The sequence below is a fragment of the Carassius carassius genome, chromosome 19 (assembly GCF_963082965.1).
Source record: "Carassius carassius chromosome 19, fCarCar2.1, whole genome shotgun sequence".
NCBI lineage: Eukaryota > Metazoa > Chordata > Actinopteri > Cypriniformes > Cyprinidae > Carassius > Carassius carassius.
The window spans coordinates 17,793,871-17,821,475 of record NC_081773.1 but is presented as its reverse complement, the minus strand read 5'-3'; the positions used below and the strand labels follow the sequence as shown (position 1 = coordinate 17,821,475).

General features: G+C 35.6%; 3 protein-coding genes and 2 pseudogenes across 3 annotated transcripts; 3 read left to right on the top strand and 2 right to left on the bottom strand.

Moving 5' to 3' along the window:
* Nucleotides 1-134: 134 nt before the first annotated feature.
* Nucleotides 135-1,420, top strand: LOC132095254 (thioredoxin domain-containing protein 9-like; annotated as a pseudogene).
* Nucleotides 1,421-1,910: 490 nt separating this feature from the next.
* On the bottom strand, nt 1,911-3,092 carry mrpl30 (mitochondrial ribosomal protein L30). Its single transcript, XM_059500078.1, has 5 exons — nt 2,757-3,092; nt 2,605-2,664; nt 2,367-2,513; nt 2,192-2,265; nt 1,911-2,103 (listed from the first exon to the last, which is right to left on the bottom strand). The coding sequence occupies exons 1-5, from the start codon at nt 2,805-2,807 to the stop codon at nt 1,971-1,973; spliced, it is 465 nt and encodes a 154-aa protein (XP_059356061.1). The 5' UTR covers nt 2,808-3,092; the 3' UTR covers nt 1,911-1,970.
* A 1,000-nt stretch (nt 3,093-4,092) lies between these two features.
* Nucleotides 4,093-4,522, top strand: LOC132095660 (glutamine amidotransferase-like class 1 domain-containing protein 3, mitochondrial; annotated as a pseudogene).
* Nucleotides 4,523-5,832: 1,310 nt separating this feature from the next.
* Nucleotides 5,833-9,367, bottom strand: LOC132095253 (cis-aconitate decarboxylase-like). The gene is made up of 5 exons (XM_059500077.1): nt 9,325-9,367; nt 8,971-9,132; nt 8,783-8,872; nt 8,440-8,639; nt 5,833-7,625 (listed from the first exon to the last, which is right to left on the bottom strand). The coding sequence occupies exons 1-5, from the start codon at nt 9,334-9,336 to the stop codon at nt 6,656-6,658; spliced, it is 1,434 nt and encodes a 477-aa protein (XP_059356060.1). The 5' UTR covers nt 9,337-9,367; the 3' UTR covers nt 5,833-6,655.
* Nucleotides 9,368-12,643: 3,276 nt separating this feature from the next.
* kctd12.1 (potassium channel tetramerisation domain containing 12.1) lies at nt 12,644-14,713 on the top strand. Its single transcript, XM_059500076.1, has one exon. The coding sequence runs from the start codon at nt 12,939-12,941 to the stop codon at nt 13,797-13,799; it is 861 nt and encodes a 286-aa protein (XP_059356059.1). The 5' UTR covers nt 12,644-12,938; the 3' UTR covers nt 13,800-14,713.
* The last annotated feature ends 12,892 nt before the right edge of the window (nt 14,714-27,605 follow it).

Here is a 27,605-nt window from a genome sequence, read left to right as displayed (position 1 = left end):
TTAGATTTATTAGACATTTTATAAAACGTTTTTTAAAGTTAATCTAGTATAAAGATTTTTTTATTATTTATTCGAATAATTAAGTTCACTGTTTACTTTTTTTAAATGGTATGTTAGACTTCTTGTAAGAATGTAATTGCAACCAAAAATGTGCTGTATTTCTAAGAGGCAGTGAGAGGAAATGGCCAGTCAGTCCATGGAGGTTGTTGCGAAGGCTCTGGAGCAGCAGGTGCTGCATTCGGCACGGATGGTGGAAGAGCAGCTGGATGCCACACTGGAGAAGTTAGAGCGCATGGATGAAGAGGAGCTGGAGCGACTGAAGGAGAGAAGGCTTGAGGCCCTTAAGTAGGCTCAGAAACAGAAGCAGGTGAGTATTATTTCTGTATGTTTTTAAAGAAATCTTGATCTAAATTCTGATCATGTTTACAATGTAGCATTACAATGTTTATTCAAAATGAGTGAGGATCTACGCGAGGGGCTTATTACAATGCATTGAAATAGATCAGATTCCTTCACTTATGTGATTAAACTTTGGGATCTGTTGTATGTGTCTGTCCTCAGGAGTCGATATCTAAAGGACATGGTGAATACAGAGCGATCCCAAGTGAGAAGGATTTCTTTTCTGAGGTTAAAGAAAGCAAAAGTGTGGTCTGCCATTTCTACAGAGACTCTACCTTTAGGTATTTGAGGACATTTTTTTTCCTTATGTTATCCTTGTATTTTTGGATTTTAAATCAAATATGCAAACAGATATTTTCAGTTTTTAATTTATTTTCCAAAGATGCAAAATTTTGGACAAGCATCTAGCTGTTTTGGCGAAGAAACATCTGGAAACAAAGTTCATCAAACTAAACGTTCAGAAGGCTCCATTCCTAACCGAGAGGCCGAGGATCAAGGTCCTTCCCACACTGGCATTGGTGAAGGACGGGAAGACTAAGGATTATGTTGTTGGCTTCAACGATCTGGGTAACACGGATGAATTCCCTTACTTAAATGTTGGAGTGGAGACTGGGCTGCTCGGACATGATTAACTACAGGTAAGTGAAGGAGAGAGTTCGATAGTTAAACACACTGAGGTGGTACAGGTTGAAATGTCATTTATTCCTGTGATGGCAAAGGTGAATTTTCAGCAGTCATTACTCCAGTATTCAGAGTCACATGATCCTTCAGAAATCATTGAAATATGCTGATTTGGTGCTCAAAATACTTTTCTTATTTTTATCAATGTTGAAACCACAATTTCTTTACACAATTTCTTTATTTCTTTACTGTAACTTCTGGTCAATTTATTGTGTCCTTGCTGAATAGTGAAAAGTATTAATTTGTTTGTTTTATTAAAACCACTTTTACATTTCTCTTTTTTTCTTCTAGTGGGAATCTATTGGAGCCACCAACTACTGGACAGAAGTCCGGGTCTTAAAAAATTTATAAAAAATTATTTTTGCCTCTGATGGACTGATGCTCAGATCAGCGAGCATTGGACAAGTGCCAAGGCAGCAAACTTCTGTATTCCACTAAGAATTGTCACCTCTTTCTACAAATGATGAGAAGGATGTGCATTTCTTTTTTTTTTATAGCAATACATGACTTTAAAATTATATAATATGCCTGTTTTGTTCATGTCAACTAATATTGTTCAGTTTTATTTTTTTGTCTCAATGAATATATTAGTAAAACATTACATCACCTCAGTGACTGATGTTTTATAGAAGACAAAGATCTAGTAATTTTCATTTTACATTCATGCAACTGGCTGTCAATATTATCCAAAGCAACATGTGTATCCTAATGTACACATTTACCCATACAGGATACCCAAAACAAATGTGTATCCCAAGTACACATTTACATTTTATTGGTTCTTGCTTTCCCTGGGAATGCTCTACTGTTTGAGCTACAGTAAAAAAGACTGGTATTCAAATCTTTATTAAACAACAAAAACACAGCACAAATGGTAGGCCACAAAAACTCTATGACTCGATGGCTTTTTGCTCAAGTGGTTTCAAGAGACGTTTCACCACCAGCTCGCCTTTGCTGTTCAGATATGTGTTCGCCATGTCCTCCTCAGCAGGCAATCCATAGGGGAGCTTGAGAGGCTCAATCCTGCAGATAAAGATATTATTTTAATAAGTTTTTTTTCTAATGGTCCGCAATCAGCTTGAACTGATTTAAATGTTTAAGTTCAGCTTACCTAACTAGATGCTTAATGATTTTCAGTAGATTGTTCACTGATGGGGTGTTCTTGTGGATACGGGGTTCATGTGCCTGGTAATACAGAACATGATATAATGAATAGTTTTTCACTATATGATAATTACTTCTTATAATACTGTAATAAAAAATGAAAAAAAAAGATCACATCCCACCTTCATAAGCCCCAAACTCTTCACAACCTTCTTTTCCCAATAGGGTCGTCTCATTGTGCTTTTAACTCGTGTCACTATGTGCAGTTTATGTGGGTGTTCTGGATCACCACCATACTTGTCATGTTCTTTTGCTCGTTCCTCAAATACCTGCAGGACAGGAAAATATGGTGTCAGTCATTAAGTTCAATAAAATGAATCGAATACAACGATGCAGAAGTACATCTGAACCGTCGCTTACTTGTGGAGGGATGCGACTCTTAGTGAATTTAGTGCGACATGATGTGGCTTGTGTCAGATTCTGAAATGACAATTTTTGAAAGGTTTTGTTAAACGCTTTTTTCGACATGGTTATCAATTCAAATACCACGATGAAACGTGAAAGAATCTCACCTTTGTGACACTGGAGGCAGATGTTAGAAGAGCTCGATACAGTCCTGCCATGATTAACGTTACACACTGACTGACGTTGACTTCAACGCTAACGTAACTTAGGAAGGTTATTAGTTAGCGAGCTAGTTATAATTAATCATGTCCAGTTCAACACTCAATAAATGGACTAACGTTATACAGTGACCACAACTGCATAAAATAATTTTATGTTATTCATTTAAATACCCATGTTATTGCGATATGTTAACGGATAAACGTACCATAACAACTAACTACATTACATTGCATGCGCTACGCAAAGTAGCTTGACTGGAAACGGAAACGACTCTTTGTGAAAAGAGTCATTTCAAAATAAAAGTTCCATTATCCGGAGCCATTAGAACCATAGACATATGTCTATGATTAGAACGGTTCATTTCAAAGAACCGGTTAAAAATTATTCCACGATTCTGCCTCGATATGACGTGTTCTAAATCTTTCAAATGAACCTATAAGCATAACTCGTTTATTACCATTTTATGAAAAAAGTGTAATTTCATGTGTCCCAGTTTGCTGCATGATTCATAAAAAAAGTAAAGTAAAGTAAATTTGAACCTAAATATAATTTACATTTAACAAATAAATGTCTTGGTTGGTTTTCCTCCTTCCTTAAATTAACCTATTCAGACATTCTAAATGTTCGAAAGAGACGAATCTCAGTTCTCTGGTTCAGGCTAGTTTTTAACTATTTTTAACTCTTTTAGTTTTTGACTGTTGGACAGATTCAATAAAATATCCAGCTTTTCTGAACGATTCATTAAAAAACATTTAAATCACTCTCTTCCGCAGGGGCAAGACCATACTCAATTAAGAAACGCAAAAGTTCGCAGCCTTTCAAGTTCATCGCGATCTTCGTTGAATTTGCGATTTTGTTTCGCTTATAGAATGGGAAAGTGTGTGTTGGCACTGTGGTGTCTTTGATGGAAGTGAAATTCACGAGGCGTCTGCGGTTCTGGTTCATTTGAGCCGTCAGCAAGCTACTGTAAATTTACATCTGAACCTCCGATTATCAGCTCTAATAATCTCCACTTCATAGAATGCAATAGCAGAGGTCATAACAAAGCATAGTATAATACCAATGCAAAAACAGTTGATCCATCTAGAGCACATGACTGAGTTAATTCTATTTATATCAGATCACTTATTTATTTAAACACGGACATCGCACAACCATATGAATGATAGTAACACACTGCACTTCACTCCTGACAAAGAAATCTATTAAATATTGTACATATTTGTTACTTTTTTTTAGCTGTTTTAAAATCATTTTCATCCTACCTTGTACCTTGATCAGATGCATGTTGTAGATCAGTTGAAAGGCTCTCCAACAGAGGAAAAGAGAAATGTGCTTGTGGAGAGTGCCAGACTTGCCCGGGGTGATGCAAGACCTCTCTGAGCTCAACATAAAAGATCTGGATGCCATCATCTTCTCTGGTTAAAACACTACTACTGGATATATACTGTCCATATACTGTTCAGCTCAGCATTTCGGTTAGTGTTGTTTTAACATTATTTTGCAGGTGGCTTTGGAGCAGCCAAGAACCTGTGTAGCTGGGCTGTCCAGGGTAAAGACTGCTCAGTCAATGAGCAGGTTAAAACATCGCTGGAGGCCTTCCATGTTGAGAAGAAGCCCATTGGCTTGTGCTGCATCTCACCTGTGCTGGCTGCTAAGGTTTTCCCCTGGCTGCGAAGTGACTGTTGGCCATGACAATAATGCTAGGTAAATAATGTGACTTTTAGTAAATATAAAAGTTGTGCACAGAACAAACTCAAACATATAGAAACTTGTGCTTAGAGCTGCATGTGTTTATGTCGTCAATTTGCATACAAAAAGTTTGGTGTCTGTCGCACCAATAGCCTTTTTTTTTTTAAAGAAATTAATACTTTTATTCAGCAAGGATGCATAAAGTTGATTGAAAGTGATGGTAAAGGCATTATTATATATTTTGTTCATTTTTATTTTATAGTTTTCTTTTTAATAGTAAAGTTTTAGTAATTTTGAAGATTTAATAATTTCATTAGATTTTATTCTGTAGATATTTGATCAAAAATGCATCCTTGGTGAGCATAAGAGACTTGTTTCAGAAACATTAAGGAAATCTTATCAACTTTAAACATTTGAATGAATTAGAAGAACATGATGGAACAACAAAGAAACTGATTTTAACCCACAGAAAAGGTAGAGCTCTGTTTATACAAAGTCATGTGCTTTATACAGAGTTATTTTTTTGTACACAAAGATTTTGATATTAATATGAAAAGACAACACTGAGGTATCCAGATGTTCCAGACACTGCGGAAGCTATTTCTCCGCTTGGTTGCAAGCACATCTGCAAGCATGTGAATGAGGCTCATGTCGATGAGAAAAATAGGGTTGTCACCACCTGCGCTTTCATGTGCAGAGCACCACTACATGAAATATTTGATAGGATTGGAGAGATGGTTAAGGGGTTGCTGAAACTTGCCTGAATTCCTGCAAAACTAATCAATTGGCCCTGTCTTTTAAATATTTGTATATAACAATGCCAGTATCTGAATAAACAAGTGACATATTTGTCTCATTGAGACTGTTTAGACTTTGTTACAGATGGAATAATGAGGAGAAATTGGAGAAATCCTTTATGATGACATCTGAACATCTAATGCCTTTTATTTGTAAGTCTCAAGGTCAATCAGTTACATAACTTTAGTTTGTCCCTGTTTTCTAGAAATACACCATAAAGGTGATAAAGTACCGCTCAAAAGCTTTTATTCAGCAAGGGGGGAATTATATTTATCTGGAGCATTAAAGCAGCATATTAGAACGAATTTTGAAGGACCATGCAACACTGAAGACTGGAGTAATGGCTGCTGAAAAAAAAAAAACTATCATCACAGGAATAAATGACATTTTAAAGTATATTAAAATATAAAACCGTTATTTTAAATTGTAATAATATTTCACAGTATTACTGTTTTTATTGTATTTTTGATCAAATAAATGCAGCCTGGCTAGGCATGAGACTTTCAGAAACATCAACGTTTTCAGTGGTAATGTAAATGACTTTATTAGATAAACAACAAATACAACAAAGATCATTTCAATATGGAATAGAAAAAAACAGAAACAGAACAGAAAACATAGTGATGTAAAAACAATGTAAAAAAAAATGATGTGAAACCTTTCATTCAGAAATGTGAAAATGTACAAAACTATTGTCTCCCTCCACTTTCAGTTTAAGAGAAAGGAACTTACTCTTCACTTTCTTGGAAAAACTGCATCTGATGAAAAAACATTATTACTTAATGCTGTGTATTTAAAAAAAAAAAAAAAAAAAAAAAAAAATTCTGACATTGCAGAAATACTGTAGGGTAGCCAGAATACACTGAAAATGCTCTTCAAATATATAGACAAGGTCCAAAATAAATACTTACTAATCACCAGATGAGAGTTGGTTTTGCTGAGTACATAATTCGGTTGTAATATAAAATGCAGATTTTAGATTTAAGTCACAAAACAACACAACCTCATCAGAATTTATATTTACCATTTTTACCATCCAAAAGTTGCTAGGAATTATTTCCGAACTATACATTGTACAAATCTACGAACGTGATAATAAGGAACAAAGTAATGACAAGTTTCAATATGATACGTATTATTATACTTATTATGATATATTAGCATAAATTTACATTTAATCATTTAGCATACAGTTTTATCCAAAGCGACTTACAAATGAGAACAATAGAAGCAGTCGGAGCAACAAGAGATCAACAACAGTATACAAGAGCCATGACAAGTCTCTGTTAGTCTAGCACAGAACACGTAGCCAGGTGTTTTTTTTTTTTTTAATGGTGCCACTTTACACAATAATTCAGGCCAAAGCTGAGTAGCGGCGCTCATTTCTGTGCATCATGTGCTTATTAAAGTGCATGTATGACCAAAGCATTGAACAGTCTTGATTTGTGTCCAGACGGTCTACAGTGTAAATAATACCCTCCACAACATCAGAGGTCAGCACAGTCGAAGCGTTAGCCCTGAACTTCCTCACCAGATCCTCATGACTAAGTGGTTTCCTCCAGTGACCATAAAAAGTGTTGCAGCGCGCAGTGAACGTTTCCCCCTGAGTTGTCTCCACTGCAATTTCGCAATACATTTTTTCAAAGCTCGAGTGATTGTCTTGTGGATTTTCCAAACGTACTTTCAGAAGCATCTCCTTTAGGGCACTCCTGTTCATCTGGCTTTTGCTGAAGGAGTCGACGGTGACCTCTCCATCCAGCAGTGCGGTACAGCAGTTGAACTGGAAAGAGTGTCTGGCCTGGTGCTCGCTTAGCGGAAGAGGGCAGTTTACATATCTGGATGAGGGAACTCTGAGAGTGATCTTCTTGATTTGACTGAGATCTGCATTTGGATATTTGTCCAAAAATTTCGCCCTAGCTTCTACTGCTGCATCCGCCACCCAGTGCATCCCGAGGTGGGCGGGAAAGCGCTTCTGTGCAATGTTCTGGTTTTCTAACACCCACCTGTACTGAGAAGTAGGGGTGACCTCAGCCAGTGGGTGAGGGACATAATCTGGATAGAAGGCCCCGAAGCCTGATTCCAGATCCAGAATCTGTGTGTTACCCTCCAGGCCGAGGAGAGCGAGTTGGGAGGCCTCCAGACCCCCCCGGGCAGCATTGCCCATGTGGAGAGGTTTGGTTTGAGTCGCAGCGTTTGCCATGGGCGCTCCAGCAGATGAGCAGGCTATCGCTAGAGCTGCTATGCTCTGGGCCGACGGGAGACCCAAAAGTTTAGCGGTAGCAGCTGCGCTGCCCATAATCCCAACAACTGCAGGCGGGTGGAATCTGAAAGGGACACATGGATTAAAAATAAATATATCTAATATATAAAATTGTCTTTATTTATTAAGTGGTGAAGGTGAGGACAGTCATATTTTTTTGCATTAAAATCAGTTTCCAGTAGAGCTTTTAACAATTTAGAAATTTGTTCTGCTTGCATTTTATAAATATAGGCTTACAGCCATTAAAATATTTCATTAAATATACTTAACTGAACATGTTCATTCCAACTGTTAGAAACATCACCACCTCAAAGTGCATTATTTTTCTAATAATTCAACAGCCTGTTATCACTTAGTTATGCCTTACTTAACTGATAATTAATTTATGTACATTCCAACTGTCAGAAAAGCACACTGATGTACAAATATTTAGAGTTTGTACAATTATTCAATAATTTAATACTTTTTAGTGTTAAGTGATCATAAAGACATTTTACATTATTATAAAAGATTTCTTTTTGAAATACTGATCTTATTCATGAAAGAATACAAAAAAGTGTCACTTTTTTTTAACATTGATAATGAACATTTACTGAGCAGCAAATTAGCCTATTAGAATGATTTCTGAAGGATCAGTGACACTGAAGACTGGAGTAATGATGCTGAAAATTCAGCTTTACACATAAAAATGAATGCAATGCCTCTGATTACTTTGAAATGTCAAACATACATCAGAACATACAAAGTTTCACTTTCATCCCCAGATACTAAAATTGAGTGTACATACTTGTCCTTTTTAAATTCAAAATCACGGGCTTTAAAATTAGGGCCAGTTCTGACTTTCTATATTTCATTTAAATAGTAGACTTTATCTTTACCTTTGGGGAATGTTGTGTGCCTCTTTAGAAAACCTCAGGAGTCTCCCCTGAACCTCTATGCCTACACTGAAAGCCAGCAACAGCTCCAGGCCGGAGGGTTTACCAGGTAAAGTTTCAGCCAGTGCTAGGAGAGCCGGCAACACAGCGCCGGAGGGGTGAGTGGCTGGATGCCAGGTGTCATCAAAGTCCATAGAGTGCACCTAAAATATCACAGAAACACATCCCATTATCAGTCTGAGAGAATACATTCATGCCTTAAAAAGAGAAATAAGTAAACAATTGTTTTATCACAAGTATATGTATTTACCAGATTATCTGAACGTGATTATTTAAAATGACCTACCGCAACTCCATTAACAAAGGCAGCATAGTGAGGTGGAAGAGATAATCCTGGTCTGCCCCAGACCTTGCTGTTTTCTAGTGCTTGCTGCCTCTGATTTATAAATGATCAAAGAAATGTACATAAAACATGAGATACATTAAAAAAGGAAAAACTGAATAGTATTCCTCCATTGTAGACACTTTTCTTACTTGGCTGAACTGAAGTACTGTGTTAAAGACTGGGGTGCTGGTTCCAAGCAATCCCACTCCCAGCGTGTCCAGTATCATTCGCTTACTCCTCCTTATCACTTCATCTGTCAGATGAGATGTGCTCAGACAGGACACTGCTGCCCCAAAACTCTCAGTAACTCCCTGAGAAAATTATTATTATTATTTAATTATAATATTTTGCATAGTCTGTCAATAGCACAAATACATTTTGGATGCATTATAATTTTAAATGTAGCAAAAGAAGAAATATATGTGTAGAGAATAGCTGGATGAATTACCTAGCACTGATTTATCTGCAAAGAAATACTTCAAGAAATAAATTATTAGAAGTACCTTTCTGATCATTGTGTGAGGTCTGAATCCTACTGTGAGTTCAGTGTGGTACCGTTCGCCTTATATACTATGTTCCTATAAGCAAAATTGGCTTGCAAACCACTGACTTTCCAAGGTTACTTAACCACAACAGCGGGAAGAGCATTGTTTCACAATTTGCAACAACCTCATGGCATTAAAGTTCACATTTTGCTCAAGAACATGGCTAATTTTCAATCATACTGTATGTTTAGATTTTACAATATATTTCAACAAAATATTATTAATAAAAATATGCATAAAATGTAAAACCAACAAGTAAATAATAACAATTATAATTATTATTGCTATTATTCCAGAAATGGTATTACACATTCACACATTAACATTTATTACATCATTGTCCACAACTTAGAAAAATATTTTAAATAATATTTATTTTACATTTTATTATTATTTTTTATTTTACACAAAATGAAAATCATTTCAGGGAATCCGAGTGCTTTCATTGAGTGAAACTGAAAACCATTTTCAGTTCAGGTCCATTTTCAAATCACATGATATTATGATATGACATCATATTTCATGAACTTCTATGAACACTAAAAGTGTACATCTCCAGCATTTGTGAAATCTGGAATTTCTTTTGCAATAGTCAGAGGCTGTCTTCTGTCAGTCACTGGTTCCTCAAAATGTCACAAGAGCGTGACCCTTGTAAACTGAAAGAAAGATAAGACTAATATTGTTTAATGTATTTTCATAGACTGTATTAAATTATAGACTTTCCTGTGGTTTTAAAGATTGTAAGTTTTAAAGATTCTAAGTGTTGGATTCATTATTTGAGTGTCTTACAGGTGTTTTATAGAACAGTTTAAAGTTTAAAGTCAGTTTTCCTGATGCTTTTATAGTTTTTCTTGACTGCTAACACACAGTTCATGAAATAATACACCATTTCTCACAACTATAAACGCAATCTCAAGACTTCACACAAACTTGTTCAAACTTCCTGGTCAAAATCAATTTAAAAAAATAGTTTAGTCAAAAAAAATAGTTTAGTCAAAAACATGTTCTCTTTTGTCAGACTCAAACTTTGGCCTCAGGTGATTCACAAACCTGTCAAATACACACACTACTTCACTGCCTAGAGAACACTAGTGAAATCAGTTGAAAACACTGTTTCTAAAACCTCCTTTTGGGAAATAGAAACTCTTTTGTTAGTTAATGTCTGTTACAGTATACAACATAAATAGAAGGGTGCAGATGCCGTAAAATTCAGCAATAAACTTTTTAAAAAGTTCAAAGAAAAGTTCAAAGACCACACAACTGAATACTGTTACTGTAAATAAATAAATAAATTCATTAATTCAGCATCCTCTGCCAAACTTTTGTTTGATTTGATCCTTATTTGATGTAGTGGTTTCTTAGTCTTCTGACAAAAGACTTCTCTGCCTAGCCTAGACAGTCAGTTCTGCTAAAAATAGAGTACATAGGGACTCCATTTACCATTAACATAGGGACTTGGCTAAAAATCAGTTCAACAGTAATGAGTTTGAAGGTGTACAACATGTGCTACAGTATTTCAGTACATAGAATAATGAAAGTTCTCTCATCTGAAGTACTGCTGCCATGTACTGTTATTATATTGTATGTGTAAGTATTGAAACCTACAGTAGATGAGCCTGTGGGCCAACTTCCCTCGTGATCAGTCCATGCAGAAGAACTTGGTCAACCATAGTGCTTTGAAAGGACGCTTTGATCTCCGTTTAAAGCCAAAAATCAGGAACTCTCGCAAAACACATGCCATGCAACAAAACAATAATATTTCTAATCTGACGGGAGATCTACAGTAGAAGAAAACCATTTGCTCATATGCCCCTTCACCCATTCTTTGCCCCCAACCCCTTCATTTTTTCATTTTCCCCTCCAATTCCTCTTTGTTTCCCACTACCAGGATTCATTTTCCAAAACACATAATCACTTGTGCTCTTGTTCATATCATCCTGAGATTCTGACCCGTGTGTCATCAGTTTTGCTACTTAATGTTCACACATGGATAAATGTGTTGTTTGAGTTCATTTTTGATGCTTGAGTTAATTATATTGTGTCTTAGGGTCACCGTGATTTTGCAAAGTAAGACATGTTCCTGGATCAACATCTTTTGTTGATCCTGGATCAATATTACTGTCCCAAAATATAGACTAAACCCAATCCATACCCCTAAACCTAACAATAACCATAATTTATTCCTAAAATCAGTGTGAAATGACAGCTGATTAAAAAAGGTGTAGAAGCACCTTACCCTGATCATAAGCCTAAAACAGATATTTCCTGAAAAGTTATCCCTCAATTCTGATTGGTGAATTGGAATGTTGTTGGGAACGAGGGAAGTCGTGGCCTAATGGTTAGAGAGTCGGACTCCCAATCGAAAGGTTGTGAGTTCGAGTCCTGGGCCGGCAGGAATTGTGGGTGGGGGGAGTGCATGTACAGTTCTCTCTTCACCTTCAATACCACGACTTAGGTGCCCTTGAGCAAGGCATTGAACCCCCAACTGCTCCCTGGGCGCTGCAGCATAAATGGCTGCCCACTGCTCTGTGTGTGTGTTCACTGCTCTGTGTGTGTGCACTTTGGATGGGTTAAATGCAGAGCACAAATTCTGAGTATGGGTCACCATACTTGGCTGAATGTCATGTCACTTTTTTTTGTTCCAGGACCAACAAGGAAGTTGAACCAGGAACATGTTGTACTGTCTTAGCCCCTACTAGTGGACAGAACCTTCAATTCCACCCTTGGCCTTAGCCCCTTCTGGTGTACAGATGCAAGCAGAGCCTTTAGCTCCAGCCCAAGTCTGTTTTTTTTTCTGAGTTTGTATTGATGAACTTTTCCAGTTAAAATTTATTGTATTACTGTATGTTCAATTTATATATATATATATATATATATATATATATATATATATATATATATATATATATAACCTTAGTTGTACTTAAATTAAAACACCTGTTTTTTTTTTTTTTACATTATTTCAGATCAGGATTTTAAAGGCCTTGGTAATATCCTAGCATAAAGGTAGATTAGATTATGACATATTGAAACAATGTTTTTTTTTTTTTTTTGCTCAGTGCATGTTTAATTTCATTTATTACAGGGTTAGATTTAATAGTTTTGATAAACCAATGGAAACAATGGCTGACTCCACATCTATAGACTGTAGTCAGATTTTATTCCAACTTTACACCACTAGATGTCGCTATTCACCTTTGTCATGTGGAGCGCATGGGAGAAAATTTTTACACTGTAATTTCTAAGACAATTTGTATCCTCGGTGTGTGGTGAGAAGATTCCTTTACTCATATGTCTTTGCATTTCCCCATTTATTATCTACATTTAAGTGTAATTAATCCTTAAACATTATGAGTTTTCAAGAAACATCAGATAAGAGTCAGAGTAGCATCTAAGAAGCACTGCCAGCAGGAGGCACGACACCAGTTGGTCCAATTTCGCCACTAAAGCGTTAACATCATCCGTCTTCTCTCCCCTCCCACAACCTATTTAAACAAAAATCTGCCCTTATCTAGAGTCTTTATGAAGCCAGTTGCACACAGTCGGAAGTGACAGGCTTATCAAGAGACGTGATGGCTTTGGCAGATCCCGAGTGTGGAATATCAAACGGCGCGGATTCCGCCTCCCCGTTTTCTAACATTATTGAACTAAATGTGGGAGGACAAGTGTATGTGACACGGCACACGACTTTAATAGCCGTACCGGATTCTCTTCTGTGGGACATGTTTAGTAAGAAAACACCGACAGAGCTGGCACGGGACAGCAAAGGTCGCTTCTTTCTGGACAGGGACGGCTTTCTTTTCCGATACATTTTAGACTACCTACGGGATTTAAATCTGGTTTTGCCTGACTATTTTCCAGAGAAGAGCAGATTACAGCGGGAGGCTGAGTTTTTTCAGCTGCGGGACCTGTCCAAGCTCTTGAGTCCCAATATGAGTAAAGACAACTCCATCACCGATGAGATCTGCCAGAGTGACTCGGAGGAACCGAGCGCGCCTCCGCTTCTGGCACCCGACGCCTCGCGCACAGTGTCCGTCGCTGTCACCGCTCACTCGCCCTCCCTTGAGTCCAAAAAGTCGGGCTACATCACAGTCGGTTACCGGGGCTCATACACAATCGGAAGAGACATTCAGACAGACGCCAAATTCAGGCGAGTCGCGAGGATCACGGTGTGCGGGAAGACCTCTCTGGCTAAGGAGGTGTTCGGAGACACTTTGAACGAGAGCAGAGACCCGGACCGTCCTCCGGAGAGGTACACATCGCGCTATTATCTGAAGTACAATTTTCTCGAGCAGGCGTTTGACAAACTGTCAGAGTTTGGCTTCCATATGGTCGCGTGCAGCTCCACTGGCACGTGCGCTTACTCTAGCAACGACCCAAACGAGGACAAAACCTGGACAAGCTACACAGAGTATGTTTTCTGTCGAGAATAAGCCAAAATGTGTCGCATTTAAGCGTGTACAGTATATAGGCATTCCACTACAAGAGTAAAGTTTCAGCCGTGTTGGAGAGGTGTAGCCTATTGGAGTTATTCTCATTCATAAATTTCTAGTTGTGTGCCTAATAGGATTGGCTGTTTACTCCGAGACCTTTTAATAGCCTACTACATGTATTACTAGTATTAACACACGCAGATTAACTAGCTATCATTGCACTTCTCTTCATTGCTTAGTTTTGTTTGCAGATAAAGTCATATTCAGATTTGAGGGCCTGTTTGTAAAAAGTCCCAGATGTGTTTTGTACTTGCATGCATTTTAATAAATAGTTTTCTTCCCGGATCAATGATTTAACGGACGAGTCCACTTGGAGGAAATTTAAAGTCTGTTACTGACACATTAGGTAACATTTTGGAAATACTGTGTCATTCAGCATCCTTTGTGTTCATCAGACTGGTAGATCTCAATTACACTTTTCCTTCAAGTTCAGTTTCATCTTTTCACTGTGATTAATCCACTAAAACCGAAAAGTTTAATTGCTGCCTTAATATCTTTAGTAAAATTAAAGTGGTGCCAAAGTTACCCGAGTTGATTCATTGCACTTTTTTGACCACTTTAAATTTCAGTAAAGATTGAGAAAATGGAGTGTAACCTCTCAGAATTTAAAATCGAAAGAAACTACAGCTTTTTTAAAGTGAATTACTCTTTTTACTGCATACAACTGTATTGTATTGAATTTTGCACATTTTTTGTTTGGGCGAAGAGTGGGAATTTTTTTTTCGTCTTAGGTTTACTGTTTCTATGTCTGTATTACAAGTGAAATCTCTCCTTTTTTCCCAGTATTGTAAGCATCTTACATCTGTTGTCTGTTTAAAAACTGATCATTCAATAAATTGTAATCTGTCATAATCTTTCAGCGTCAGCCTCAATTTTATTTGTTTCCAGTGTGTTTTGTGAAGCTCTAAAGGCTGGAGGGCTAAACAAGAACATATGTAACCATCTGCTGAATAACCCAGATTTACTCTTCTGTTTCGTGCAAATGCAGCCTCATGCTTTAAGTGCATTGTATATATATATATATATATATATATATATATATATATATATATATATATATTTGTGGCATAGGCATTTAAGTTGGATCACTGGAAAAATGCATGTTTGAATTTACATAGGATAAATTATCAAATTGTTTTAACAACATGAAACATTTCTAGTATATCTTTTATCTAAACCATAAAACAATGATAGAGATTGAGGGAGAACATAAATTAAAGAAATAACGGATTAACAAATCGGTCCTCAAGATTGCTTTTTGGATGGATGCAGTATTATTAACTGTGTTCTCAAGAGGTTCTGGGGTCAGCCAGATTATTTCAGTGGCCGATCATGGATCATTGCCAGTACTAATGAATACAATAATTCCCTTTTCCGTTTTTTTGTGACACAAATGTTGTTGAAATGCAGATGGTGCAGCTGTGCACAAATATAGGTGGCATTATCATTTCGAGTGTATATTGAAAAGATCCAGCTGCAAGGTTAGGGTTACAGAATGGGTCTTTCTGTTTACACTCAGTGAAGGACCTCAGTTGCATTTGCATTCAACAATATATTGATTCAAATTGTTCATAATATATTAATGGGATTAAGTTTTTGAAAATTGCAGGTTTGACAGTTATTACACATGTCGAAGTCGGCTATTTTCTGTGAATGTTCAAAACTTCTGATTAATTAGCCACTTTAGGTAAATAACTAGAAGAATAACTAAGTACCGGTCTTCTGAAAATACGTTTATATAATAAATACCAGTTTGCAATATCAAGAAGAACAACAGCTATTTTTTAAAACTAAAACAACAGGAACAGTTGTGTATTGTCTGCATTGGAGGGATAGTATGTGCCTTCATGATTAGGCTAAGTGAGGTCATGCATGTAAACAGAAGGGGACCAAGAACTGAACTATGAGGCACGGCATTGGTTGACGTGATTTGGAAACTTTAAGAATTGCTTGTGAGGTAAGACTTGAACAAGGAAAGTGCAGTGGTTGTGAGGCCCAGGTCTAGTAGACAGGTAAATAAAGTTACATAATAACCCGAAATTCTGGAGATGCTTTATAGATGAGGTTGATAGTTGAAATATCTAGGGAAAAAGCAGATGTTGTATTCACTTGTTATGCATCAACTCAGAATAAGTGAAAGTGACGTGACAAACAGCCAAGTATGGTGACCCATACTCAGAATTCGTGCTCTGCATTTAACCCATCCAAAGTGCACACACACAAACCGTGAACACACACCCGGAGCAGTGGACAGCCATTTATGCTGCAGCGCCACGGGGAGCAGTTGGGGATTTGGTGCCTTGCTCAAGGCCACCTAGATCGTGGTATTGCCGGCCCGAGACTCAAACCCACAACCTTAAGGTTAGGAGTCATACTCTCTAACCTCTGGGCCCACGACTCCACGATTCATGCATTGCAGCAGACAGATGACCATTTCTGTCTTTGAAAATGCAGAGACCTCTATCCCCATGCTGTTCCAGCTTACAGCATACTCTTGTTCTCCCAGAAAACCTTTCTTTTCTGAGAAAATCAGATCAAAGCATTGCATAACTAAACATACCAGAAGACTGACTTCAGACCAAAAAAAGTGGTTGTTCAAATTCAATTTTTGGCTAAAAATAACCAGTACTCTCAGCTGGGAAATTTATTAATGGTCTGTGCGCTCATTCCACAGCTCAGTTGTTTCACAAAGAGAGTGTTAATTGAAGTGAAAATTTCATATATTTGAAACTGAATTAGTTTTTACACTCTTAACTTAATGTGTAATATTCCTTGTGACCAAAACATACAGCATTTATGCAATGTACTTAATATGCACATGCTCAATCATTCATAATCTGTTGTCCAATTTATATGTGTACATTAAGGGCTAATGGGGTTACCATCACATGCAGGAACCTGAATTTAATTTGAGAGTATGTTCAGCATTCCCTGAGCATGTGTTAACAGTCTGCCTATGAGGCATTTACATTTTACCTGTGAAAGTACAGTGGCATCATTGCCTACAGCTGAGATTTTATATGTTTACAAAACCTATACTCATAAGATTCTTCATGCGGACAGCAAATCTACAAACACTCTGCATTTTTAATCTATTGCTATTTGCTTGCAGTATTTGCTTGATGTATACATTTTTTTTCTTAAGGGAATTAACTTATACCATACATATACAATTATAATTTATAACCATTTTTTAAAAAAAAATTCCAGATCAGTTTAGGGGCAGCAAATGCGGAATGATTTATTATAGGCTAATTACCCTGGGAGGGAATTGGATTTTTGACATTTTTGAAAGCATTTTGAAATAAAGTACTGACACTTTCATTTCCTAACAACCATGGGAGGCATTCCCATGAGATCAGACATTTTAGATGATTTAGCAGTTCATCACCTTGAACGCCTATTTACGTGGCATGAAAATCGCTTTATCATGTTGTTCTTTTAATAGACTATATTTTATATTTAAGTGTTTCATCAGTAAATTGAGTTGTTGAGCTGTAAATTCATTTTTTAATTATTACATTTATCCTAGCCCTACATCACAGAATATTGTTGTTATACTCACTTCATCTGTAGGTGAGGCTGGATTCGCGCGACCATAAATGCATTTAGGTAGATGATGGGGGGGGGGCTGCAGTATTCCCGCGGGAGTGCAGGGCTCTCTAGTTTGATATAAGAAAGGGGAAATTCTTTAAGGAGATAAAAAACACTGGGTGGATTTTTATCATTATAGGGTGGTTGTATACACACCAACACACGTTTCAGTTCAAACTACTTGTAAAAGTGCATGTAGCATCTGATGACCTCTTTAAATGAACTGAAGAAAGCAGCACTTATTTTGTAAACATTACAAGAAGTTATTCAGTTATCTCATGCAAATAATGTCAGACTCATGTATCTAAGAATTAGTAATCCAGTGGTTAATATACTTCTATATTATTCAGCTGTGACTGATTTACAGATTGAGAGGGATTCACATTTTAAATGGCATGTAGAAATTGCATGCAGAAGTGTGGTATTTCACACCATTTCTTTTCAGTGATGCCACTACAATGTGTCTGTGCACCATCTGAAAAGATCCAACACAAAAGAATTAAATTCTAGGATTTTCTGTAGTCTTGACAGAATGACAGCATATTTTCACTGAGAAGAAATGATACAGGCCTAAAATGTTCGTAAAAATTAGAAAGCTTATTGTTTTGTCACACGAACGATTCTACAAATGTTTACAAGCAAAAAAAAGGGAAACTGACTGTGTATCAAACTGGTACATGAGATACATACAGGTATTTATTTATTTCCCTTTGAATAATTAATACAAATGTTCTTTCAAAAATGGTATAAAATAATTAGCTAGTGTCATGAAAAAACTCTGTGTATTATAAAATTAAACATGAATATTTAATTAGCATGCAGATGAAAGATTCCAAGTCCAACAATTAAACATAAATGAGTTTCCTGCTTTTAGACGGTAGTCTCACAACTGCGTTCGCTTATTTAAACTGACTGTAGTTGTCAAGGCTAGTAATTTCAAAATAGTGCTCACTAGCTTTCTGAAATACTTTCACACACAAATAAATGTTCTTCCTGTATTTCCATTTGTACTAGACACAAATGAATGTGTCCTTTACATGACATTTTACAATGATAAACATCGAGCCACATCATGTTGTCTTAAATTATTAATCATTTTACATAACTCAATAAAATAGAAATTAAATAACATGACACTTATTATGTCATACTAGGATTGTGTTTAAATGTGAGTGGGTCATGCTAAATCTGCAAAAGCCTTTGCAATGATGAAATCTAATGCAAATTCATAGTTTTCTCATTGAAATAAGCTCAAAATAAGTTAAATCAAAAGAAAAACATAATGAGAAAATAAAAAATAGATTATTATGAAACTGATGGTTTGTATCATATACAGTACACATACATTCACCTAAAAATCTGACAATGCATAAGAAATGAACATCCCAATCAATATGAGACAATGGCCTTTGAGATCACGTTGGATCATTTGACTAAGGCTCTCCCTGCAAACTAGTTTAGTAGCTAACTAAAATGTAGGCTTCTTTATAGAAGGACAATTGGGACCTGCTTTACTTCCACGTTGACATCTTCTTCTAAAAACCACTGGGCTGCCATGACCCTAGTCTCATCTTTAATCAACTCCTTACAATAAACACTTCACACAGGTGTTATGCAAAACACTTGGAGGCTGTTTGGCCTAATACATTAATAAACAAATTGAGTCTGTTGGCCCCAAGCCCTGCCTCATCCAATGAATATTTTTCTGAAGAAACAGGTGACATATGAAGGTCTGCATGAACAATATGACTCAGAGTCTGTGCTTTGCATAAACACATGGTTATGTTCATATTCTCTTGTGTCTTTGGAGTGTAAGGTTGCAGTGTGTTCTGCTCCTGATGGAAAGAACCACTGACAATTGCCTATCCACAGTGCAAGAGTCAATATGGCCAAGTATTTAACAGACATGCAAGAGAAATCACACAACAGATGGTCTGTCTTCATAGACAAGAATGTGTTAAGGGAAAATGTTGTGTTAGAAATCATTTTTATTTGAAATAATTATAGACACTAAAAAAGCTATAGGTACTTAAATTCCCTCATATTATTTTCATTCTTTGCACTTGTATCACATGAATTACAAGTTGAACTCTCTCAAATAGATACATATATATATATATATATATATATAAATTTAATAGCACTATTCAAAAGTTATTGTTTTTTTAAAGAAATTAATAATTTTAATCAGAAAGGATTAATTAGATTACAAATAAATGCTGACATTTTTAATATTCTACTCAGAAAAGAATCCTGTATCACATAAAAAAAAAAAAAAAAAAAAAAGTATCACAGTTACCATGTTACCATGTACCATGTTTCCAATATTGGTATTAAAAAGAAATGTTTCTTGAGCACCAAATCAGCATATTACTATGATTTCTAAAGGATTATGTGGCACTGAAGACTGGAGTAATGACTGCAGAAAATTGCTATCACAGTAATAAATTACATATTCATATATTAAATATAAAATAATTAACAATATTTTTTTTTAGTAATTTTTAATGATCAAATAAATCCATTATTGTTAAGCATAAGAGGCTTCTTTCAAAATCATAAAACAGATGAAGTCCCTCAAACTTTTGAACAGCAGTGAATGTTTTCACATGGGTTACTCATTGGATAATAAGCACTATAATATGTGCAGTCACACAGGCAACGTGATCTTGGTGCAAACACACACATCTGTTCATTATTATACTATCACCAGATGTCTGCTTCTAACTTCTCATGTTATTAAGAGGACACAGCTTCAGCTTCATATCTGAATAGATTGCTTCTATAAAAATAAAAATAAAAAAAAAGTTCAGCTGTTTATTGCTAGCACAATCTATCTTTGAAGCGTGAAATATTTCACAGCAGTGACCTGGACCGTGATTTCCTGGTTGGCTTGCTCCAGAAATACAAATCACTTTGTACAAGTCCCTATTTAATTTGATAAAATATGGTAAAACAGCAAGAGTGTTGCAATCTTTTCACATAACACACGAAAAACAATGTGCTATATATGTGTGTGTGTGTGTGTGTGTGTGTGTATGTGTGTATGTGTGTATATATATATATATATATATATATATATATATATATATATATATATATATATATATATATATATATATATATATATATATATATATATATATATATATATATATATATATATATATATATATATATATATATGTATGTGTGTGTGTGTGTGTGGGGCATTAATAATATAATGCCATATTTTTTAATAGAGTAAAAAAATATAAATAACAACATTCAAAAGTTCACGTTCATTATTATTATTATTATTACTATTATTATTATTATTATTATTATTATTATTAATATTGATATAATATATTGTATATGTAGCCTACATTGCGTGTTTGAATAAAAGAGAAGGTGAATCAGTTTTTGAACCGGTTTGTTGAAACATCCTTCCCGAAAGAATCGTATTTCCATAGTACTGTCACTGACTGACCACATCTTCTTCCGCTTGTTAAAATAGTTCTGCTCAGTTTGGTGTTTTATTACGGATTTATTCTCATAGTACCGTTTCATAATGTGATATAATAATATAATAATATGCTGATATTTAAATTACAAAAAATAAAAATGTAAATTTTCTAACTGAAGGAATTCCCGCCCTAGCCAAGGATACATCCTCCTCTAAGCACGCATTGCGCGTGCAGAAGGAATCACTCGACCTTCAGTTTCACGGTCAATCTTCGATTTGAGGCGAAAAAAAAAAAAAAAAAAAAAAAAAAAAAATATATATATATATATATATATATATATATATATATATATATATATATATATATATATATATATATATATATAATATAAAGATTAAATAACAGGTAAATTGATTTCCTGCAGTACAAATGTGAGTTTTTAAAACACCCTTCGTACGTTATATGGAAGATGTTAATGCAAAGATGAGTAAAAAGTCCTCAACGGAAATCCTATCTCTAGCCCAGGTTTGAGATAAGAAAGGACCGAATGTATGCCAACCCACTTTTATAATCAGTATCCATTTGATATCATCTTGTTGAGCTGGGTTGAATTTTTAAGGCAAGACACTACAAGCAAAATCATATTTTGTTTTCATGTAAGCATCAATTTTGAGATTTTGCTTCCATAATCTTATTTCTTGTGTTAGATTAGTGGGACGAAAACATCCAAAACACACATTTACATATACATTTTTTTTTATAACACTTTCTCGATTTATGTCTAGATTTAATGACACATCTGTAAAGGCTAAATGTTTCTTTTTTTCTATTGCACCGAGCTGGAAATCTTCTCTTCAGAAGCACTTACTGTACATACACCATACTCTACAGTTTTATTCCGATCTATATTCTGACAGTTTTTACAGACTGGTTTGTTAATATATCATCATACCGGATTTATTTAACATTTTATTCCTAAAAATACAGTGTTTTTTCTGGCTGTTGGAAGTATTTTCTTATGGGGTGATAAAAAGAGATATCCAAAATGCCCTATAACTCTAATATGTCAACGAAATGAAACAAAAATTCTGAGCCTACAGTAGCTTCTGTCCTGGGAATGGATGCAAATCAATGCATATTTAATTACATAATGCCTTATTTGCATAATTTAATACAAAATAAAATAAAACCGTAATACACACCATTGTCTTAAAGGGATACTCCACCCCGAAGATTGAACAAAGATTTTACAGATTTGGAACAACATGGGCGTAAGTGATTAATGACAAAATTTTAATTTGGGTTGGAGTATCCCTTTAATATGCTGTGAATAGTCAACAGTAGGAAGCATTTAAATATCTATAAGATAATATTTACTCTATCCAGTCGTGTCTTGTTTCAGTCTATCTTAATTTATTTTCGCAAAACCAATTTCACTGTTACTCATACTTCTAGAAATAATAGCCATTGGTTAAGAAATACATGGATCACAGTGTTCAATACAGGTCTTAAAAGGTCAATATGCAACTAAGTGGAAAAGGAAACAGCCCAAGCACAGCATCAAACAACCCTGTAATCACTTTACCCACAAATCTGTTTATCTTCATCAAGAAATAGTCGATGCACTCTTTCCAGGAGGGAAAGGATTTGTTCCAAAGCTAGCCGAATTGTGTCTACCATATGCGAAGGATTGCCTTTTCTGCATTTCTTCTTTCTTTCATCTTAGTTAAAATGCATCATTATTATTAATATAGCTGATCGTTTCTTAATACACAGATTACAACACAGTGCACAAATCCTGTTGATGCTGAATACCAGGACTGTGAGCTGAGCATAAAACCAGCCAAGAATGCATTTCCAATATGTATTTCCATTCCACTGTCCTTCAGTATCCTTGGATATGCTTTGAACCACCTTTCACACTTTGCACATCCCTTTCATGCTGCAAACCTTCATTGTTCTACAGTCCAGTGCATTTCAAATGGTGTTTATCAGGAAATACCTGGGTTTTTGGAAGATCTTCAGGAACAAAGATCAGCCATTTCTGACTCAACCACAGGAAAAAGCTCAGCTAATGCTGTGAAATCTGTCTCTTTAGCATGTACAAATATCTTTAGATCTACAAATATGAATTAAACAATTTCATCCTTTGAAAGGCAACCTGGGTAGATTTTTGCTTATGCATATGTGTGCTCGTTTGTTGATGTGCATGTGGATTTACGTGTGTGTGTGTGCTGGTTTTAACAGGACTGTGAGAGTGCGAAGTATTGCTGTTATCCATCACCTCAGTGTCTTCCATTTCAGCAGCTCACTTAGAGATAAAGCGATTTGTTTATATAGATACAAACAAGATATAATTTTCTTTAGCATGTTCATTGATGTTTCCTTCTCCTATTGTTTTGTATGAATGCTAATTTGTCTGAGTGTAAGAGTCAATTGAATTTGGAAAAAAGACAATTACCGGTTCCTGTTGTGATGAGGAGTATAATCCTTCCTTCTTTAAGTAGTATTACTCTTGGTAATTCTATTTGAAAGAAAAGAACAGTGTTCAGTAGGGGTGTGACGAGACACTTATCCCATGAGACGAGACGAGACACGAGCCTGGGTTCATGAGACGAGACAAGATTTTTAAACTTGTTTAAAAAAAATCCTCAATGATGAAATACAGTATATAGAGAAAAGTAGGGTAGTCTTTTATTCAACTGAAAAACACAAAAATGCAAAAAATGAAGGTGCATTTTGAAATCAAATCTTACTTTATGAAATTAAATATCTATTTTAATAAATGTTATGCAGGTATAAACAAGATGTAAACACTGCAAAAGGTTTTGCCACAAACTCAACTGACAGGCAAGTAATTGCACAAAATTATAAATAGTATAAATAAAAATAAATAATAACACAAATATTCCTTTAAAGTGGAAGTGAAGCAGTCAGTCACGTTTATTATTTAGTAAACTGATTTCCACTTTAATAATAATATAATATTATATATATATAAAACCAAACATTTGTCCAAACAGTTCACATCATGCATTCTTAACCCTTTGTTTGTGATCTTACTCTACTAGAAGAAGAATTAAAAAAAAGATAAGAAAATATGTGTGCCAGAATGTTAACTGTCCACATGAAGATAAGCTCAGTTTAGCATTTTTGAGAAGGTGAGGACAAGAATAATTTCTTCTTTAAGTTTCACAAAAGAAGGACTGGTTTAATCATTGAACATGCTCACAAGACACACTTCCACAAGATGGGCCTGACAAGTGCCCCATCATCCTCCATCTCATCTGCTTATCTCACTTTAGCAGCAGGGGTCTCGCCATGCAGGGGTCTGTAAATGGCAGCATGAGTGGAGTATTCCTGGACCAGCACAAGCAAGTCTATTGATCTGGTTCGGCCACCAGACTTGGCAGGGGGTGGTATTGTCAATAAGGTGCAACCTGTATAGCTGTGGAATCAGCTGGTAGCCATTTAATTGAGGATTACATGCTGATGACCTATCCTACTCATTGGAAATGCATAATGGGAGATTGATATTGATAACGAACAACAACATCTGTCACTCACATCAGTGATAACCAAGGAGGTCTATAATTCTAAATCTATCTGTTAGTCCTCCCATTTATCCCAGTGGCAGCTGCTCGGCTGGTGATGGACCCCTCGGAGGTGCATAATTTGAAATCTGCCATCCAAAATTTCGAGACCAGCAAATATGACAAAATATCAATTAAGCTTTCACAACTATGGATATTTGCTCAATTTAATGTTGAAATTGTTTCAGATCTGGCATGACATTTTATGTCTTTCATTTCCTTGTTTGATATACTCAGATGTTATTTTTAATGGATTCTATACAACAATACAAGATACACAAAGTAATTAACCCAGAATCCTCAGTGGTGCGATGTAGGATTTAGAGCAAACACCCTCATAAATCAGTATGGAACTGGATTCAGAGTAAAGCAAATGAAAGTTGATTTTATGACAACAAACGATATCCATGAAATTCATCAAGCACTGTGTAATCAAAAGACTCTTTCACTGCAGCTGTCTGATTCATCCCTCAAATGTCTACCTGCCTCTAGCTTTCATCATCAGAAAAGGATGCAACTAAATAAATGCTATTATTGGTGTGGGCCTTTCAGTCACTAAGAGGGGTTCATACATACTAGTCAAACATACAGATTCTCTCACGATGAATGGGTGCATGTAAATTGCTTTCTAAGGAATATTAAGTCTTTTAATGTTGATTAATGTAAGCCGTTGGCTTTATTAAAGGGCATCAGCAGTGAAAAGGTTTCAGGGAGGCTGAACAGACCTGCAGTGACATGCACTTTATTCAGTACCCAGCCTTAATATTTCAAATTCATAATGCTGTTTGACTTGAGTTTAAAATGAGAAAAGCAGAATTACAGTATGATAACTACCGTTCTAAAGTTTGGGAGAGGTAAGATTTTTAAATGTTTTTTAAAGAAGTCTTACCAACTCTGCATTTATAATAGTTGATCAACTCAAAACATACAGTAAAAACTGCAATATTGTAAAATATTACTATTTAAAACAACTGTTTTTCTGTTTAAATTTAAACGTAATTTATTCCTGAGATGGCAAAGCTGAATTTTCAGCAGCCATTATTGCAGTCAGCAGTGCCACATGATCCTTCAAAAAGGGGGAACAGCTGCAATAAACGTAAAAAAAAATGATTTACAAGATTTATACAATCCTTATTTCATTTGTACTTTTTGTTAAAAAGTACCAATTTAAACAGTGTGAGCACAATGTAATATCACTTGAAAACAAAAGGTTAATAACTATTGGCGGTCTGACTCTCAGAGTCCATTTTGGAAATGGAGAAGTAATGAGTATTCTTCCAAGACAAACAAGCTAAGCTGTGCAAAGAGTGGGCACTGACGTCATTCCCTCCTGGGGGTCTTCCTCTGAAGCAGATACTGCTCGATTCCCCCAGCCCTTCAGTCAAGGAGGCAAAAGAAAGATAACAGCTATCCTGAGGGCCAGCAAGCAACTCAAAAATGTTGTCTATATGTCACAGTAAATCTCCATAAAAGATTGCAGAATTCAAGATGCATTCTCATTATACGAAGGTTATACATTTTATTACTACATAACATTCACACAGTTGCTGCATTTCTCTTTTCTTGAAGACACCACTGTATGGTTCTGAAAGTTCTGTACAAAACTTCTGCTGTTGGCAATTTATCACCATCATAGATCTGCAAATGGTAAATAAACTCTTGGATTACAGGGTTATTTGTCGTAATTGCTCAAAACGCTACATATAATGATATGATATTGGGTAGGCTTCAGACAAAGACTGTCCACAGATTAGAACAGAAGCACCGCCAAGAGAAAATGACACATTCAAGCTCACACTGACTAGATAACACTGTTTTTAAAAAGCAGAACAATCACAATTTCTATTTTCTATACGTAATATGACTGAGGGAAAGGGTAATGAAAGAGCTGGATTGGACAGTGATCAGAGAGGAATAAGTACTTCTGTGGGAAGAAATCAGATCATTCAATGAGAAACAAATAAGGTGAAGGGACACAGGTGATTGCTGACATTTAACCGTCTTGAGCTCGATAACAGTAACAGTAATATTGAATTTAACTTATTTAACTTCAGATTCACAGAATTTACAAAGTCTAAAGACTCAGAATATAAAATGGTGTTATTAAAGTTAAGTTTAATATAAAGTTTTCATTATATAGGGAACGTCAGTAGATATCAGCCCGATACTTAAATGTGAAGTATATATTTATAGAAATAATCAGTTTTATTATTACAGTAGGCCTATATAAAGGTCAAGTGAAACACATGGGCAGTTATGATCTTACACAGGAAAACTAATTAGCGTGTTTGCAGAGGAATGGAGTTATGCAAGAAATAAAGGCAGTTTATCTGATAAAGGAAACTGAAACCACTTCAACATCTTAAGGAAGGGAACATTATTAGATATGGTCTAAATAAGGACTGTTTCAGACATGGTTCTTTTAGCATTCAGGTGATTAAAAGTAGCTTGACATATTCACAGCAGTGTATAAGGATGAACCACCTGAGGAGGAGGATTTGTGCCGCTCTGTTGCCTGTCTTGCCAGCTTGCAGCTGCCGCAATGTTCAAATACAAGGAAGCTATGTAAAATTCATACAATTCAATCCATTCGGCAAATCAGTATTCATGGATTCCCTGTTCAAATCAGAGGTACATAAAAACATGAGTGTGTTCTAAAAAGCTGAAAAAAAGTAAAACACTGCAAAGAAGAATAATAAAGCTTCAAACCACCCTTTAAGTTATGTTCACAGGCTTTAATTGTTTCTGTAAGTCACAATGGTTGCGGACCAAGGGAAGCCTTTTAATCCAGTTACAAATAATACCTTGACTCACCTCCATTCTAAGCCTAGACATTTGTTTCTATGACAACAGCTGCGTCACGACCCCAGAGAACACTTGATCAACGTAATGCCATCTTTAGAAGATCTGAGGTCACTACTTAAAGCTTATAGATAAAAATAAACCTTACAATGTATGTACTGAGTTTCTCAAACACAATCAAAGCGATTCAGTTACACCAGTAGGTCTTTGTCTCACACATACAGTTGCCAAATCCATCAATAAACACATAGCAGCAATTGGGACGTTGTCCAAACACTAAACTAATATTATGGCAATGTTATGCATCG

What these genes read in the sequence shown, in the direction of transcription:
- LOC132095253 (XM_059500077.1), bottom strand. An exon ending in CAGTACTTCAGTTCAGCCAA is followed by an intron (nt 8,873 to 8,970) that starts GTAAGAAAAGTG and finishes TTTATAAATCAG; the next exon opens with AGGCAGCAAGCACTAGAAAA. An exon ending in GCACACAACATTCCCCAAAG is followed by an intron (nt 7,626 to 8,439) that starts GTAAAGATAAAG and finishes TGTCCCTTTCAG; the next exon opens with ATTCCACCCGCCTGCAGTTG.
- kctd12.1 (XM_059500076.1), top strand. Translation starts at nt 12,939, where the DNA reads ATGGCTTTGGCAGATCCCGAGTGTGGAATATCAAACGGCGCGGATTCC.
- mrpl30 (XM_059500078.1), bottom strand. Translation starts at nt 2,807, where the DNA reads ATGGCAGGACTGTATCGAGCTCTTCTAACATCTGCCTCCAGTGTCACA. An exon ending in CTGCCTCCAGTGTCACAAAG is followed by an intron (nt 2,665 to 2,756) that starts GTGAGATTCTTT and finishes TTGTCATTTCAG; the next exon opens with AATCTGACACAAGCCACATC. An exon ending in AGAGTCGCATCCCTCCACAA is followed by an intron (nt 2,514 to 2,604) that starts GTAAGCGACGGT and finishes CCTGTCCTGCAG; the next exon opens with GTATTTGAGGAACGAGCAAA.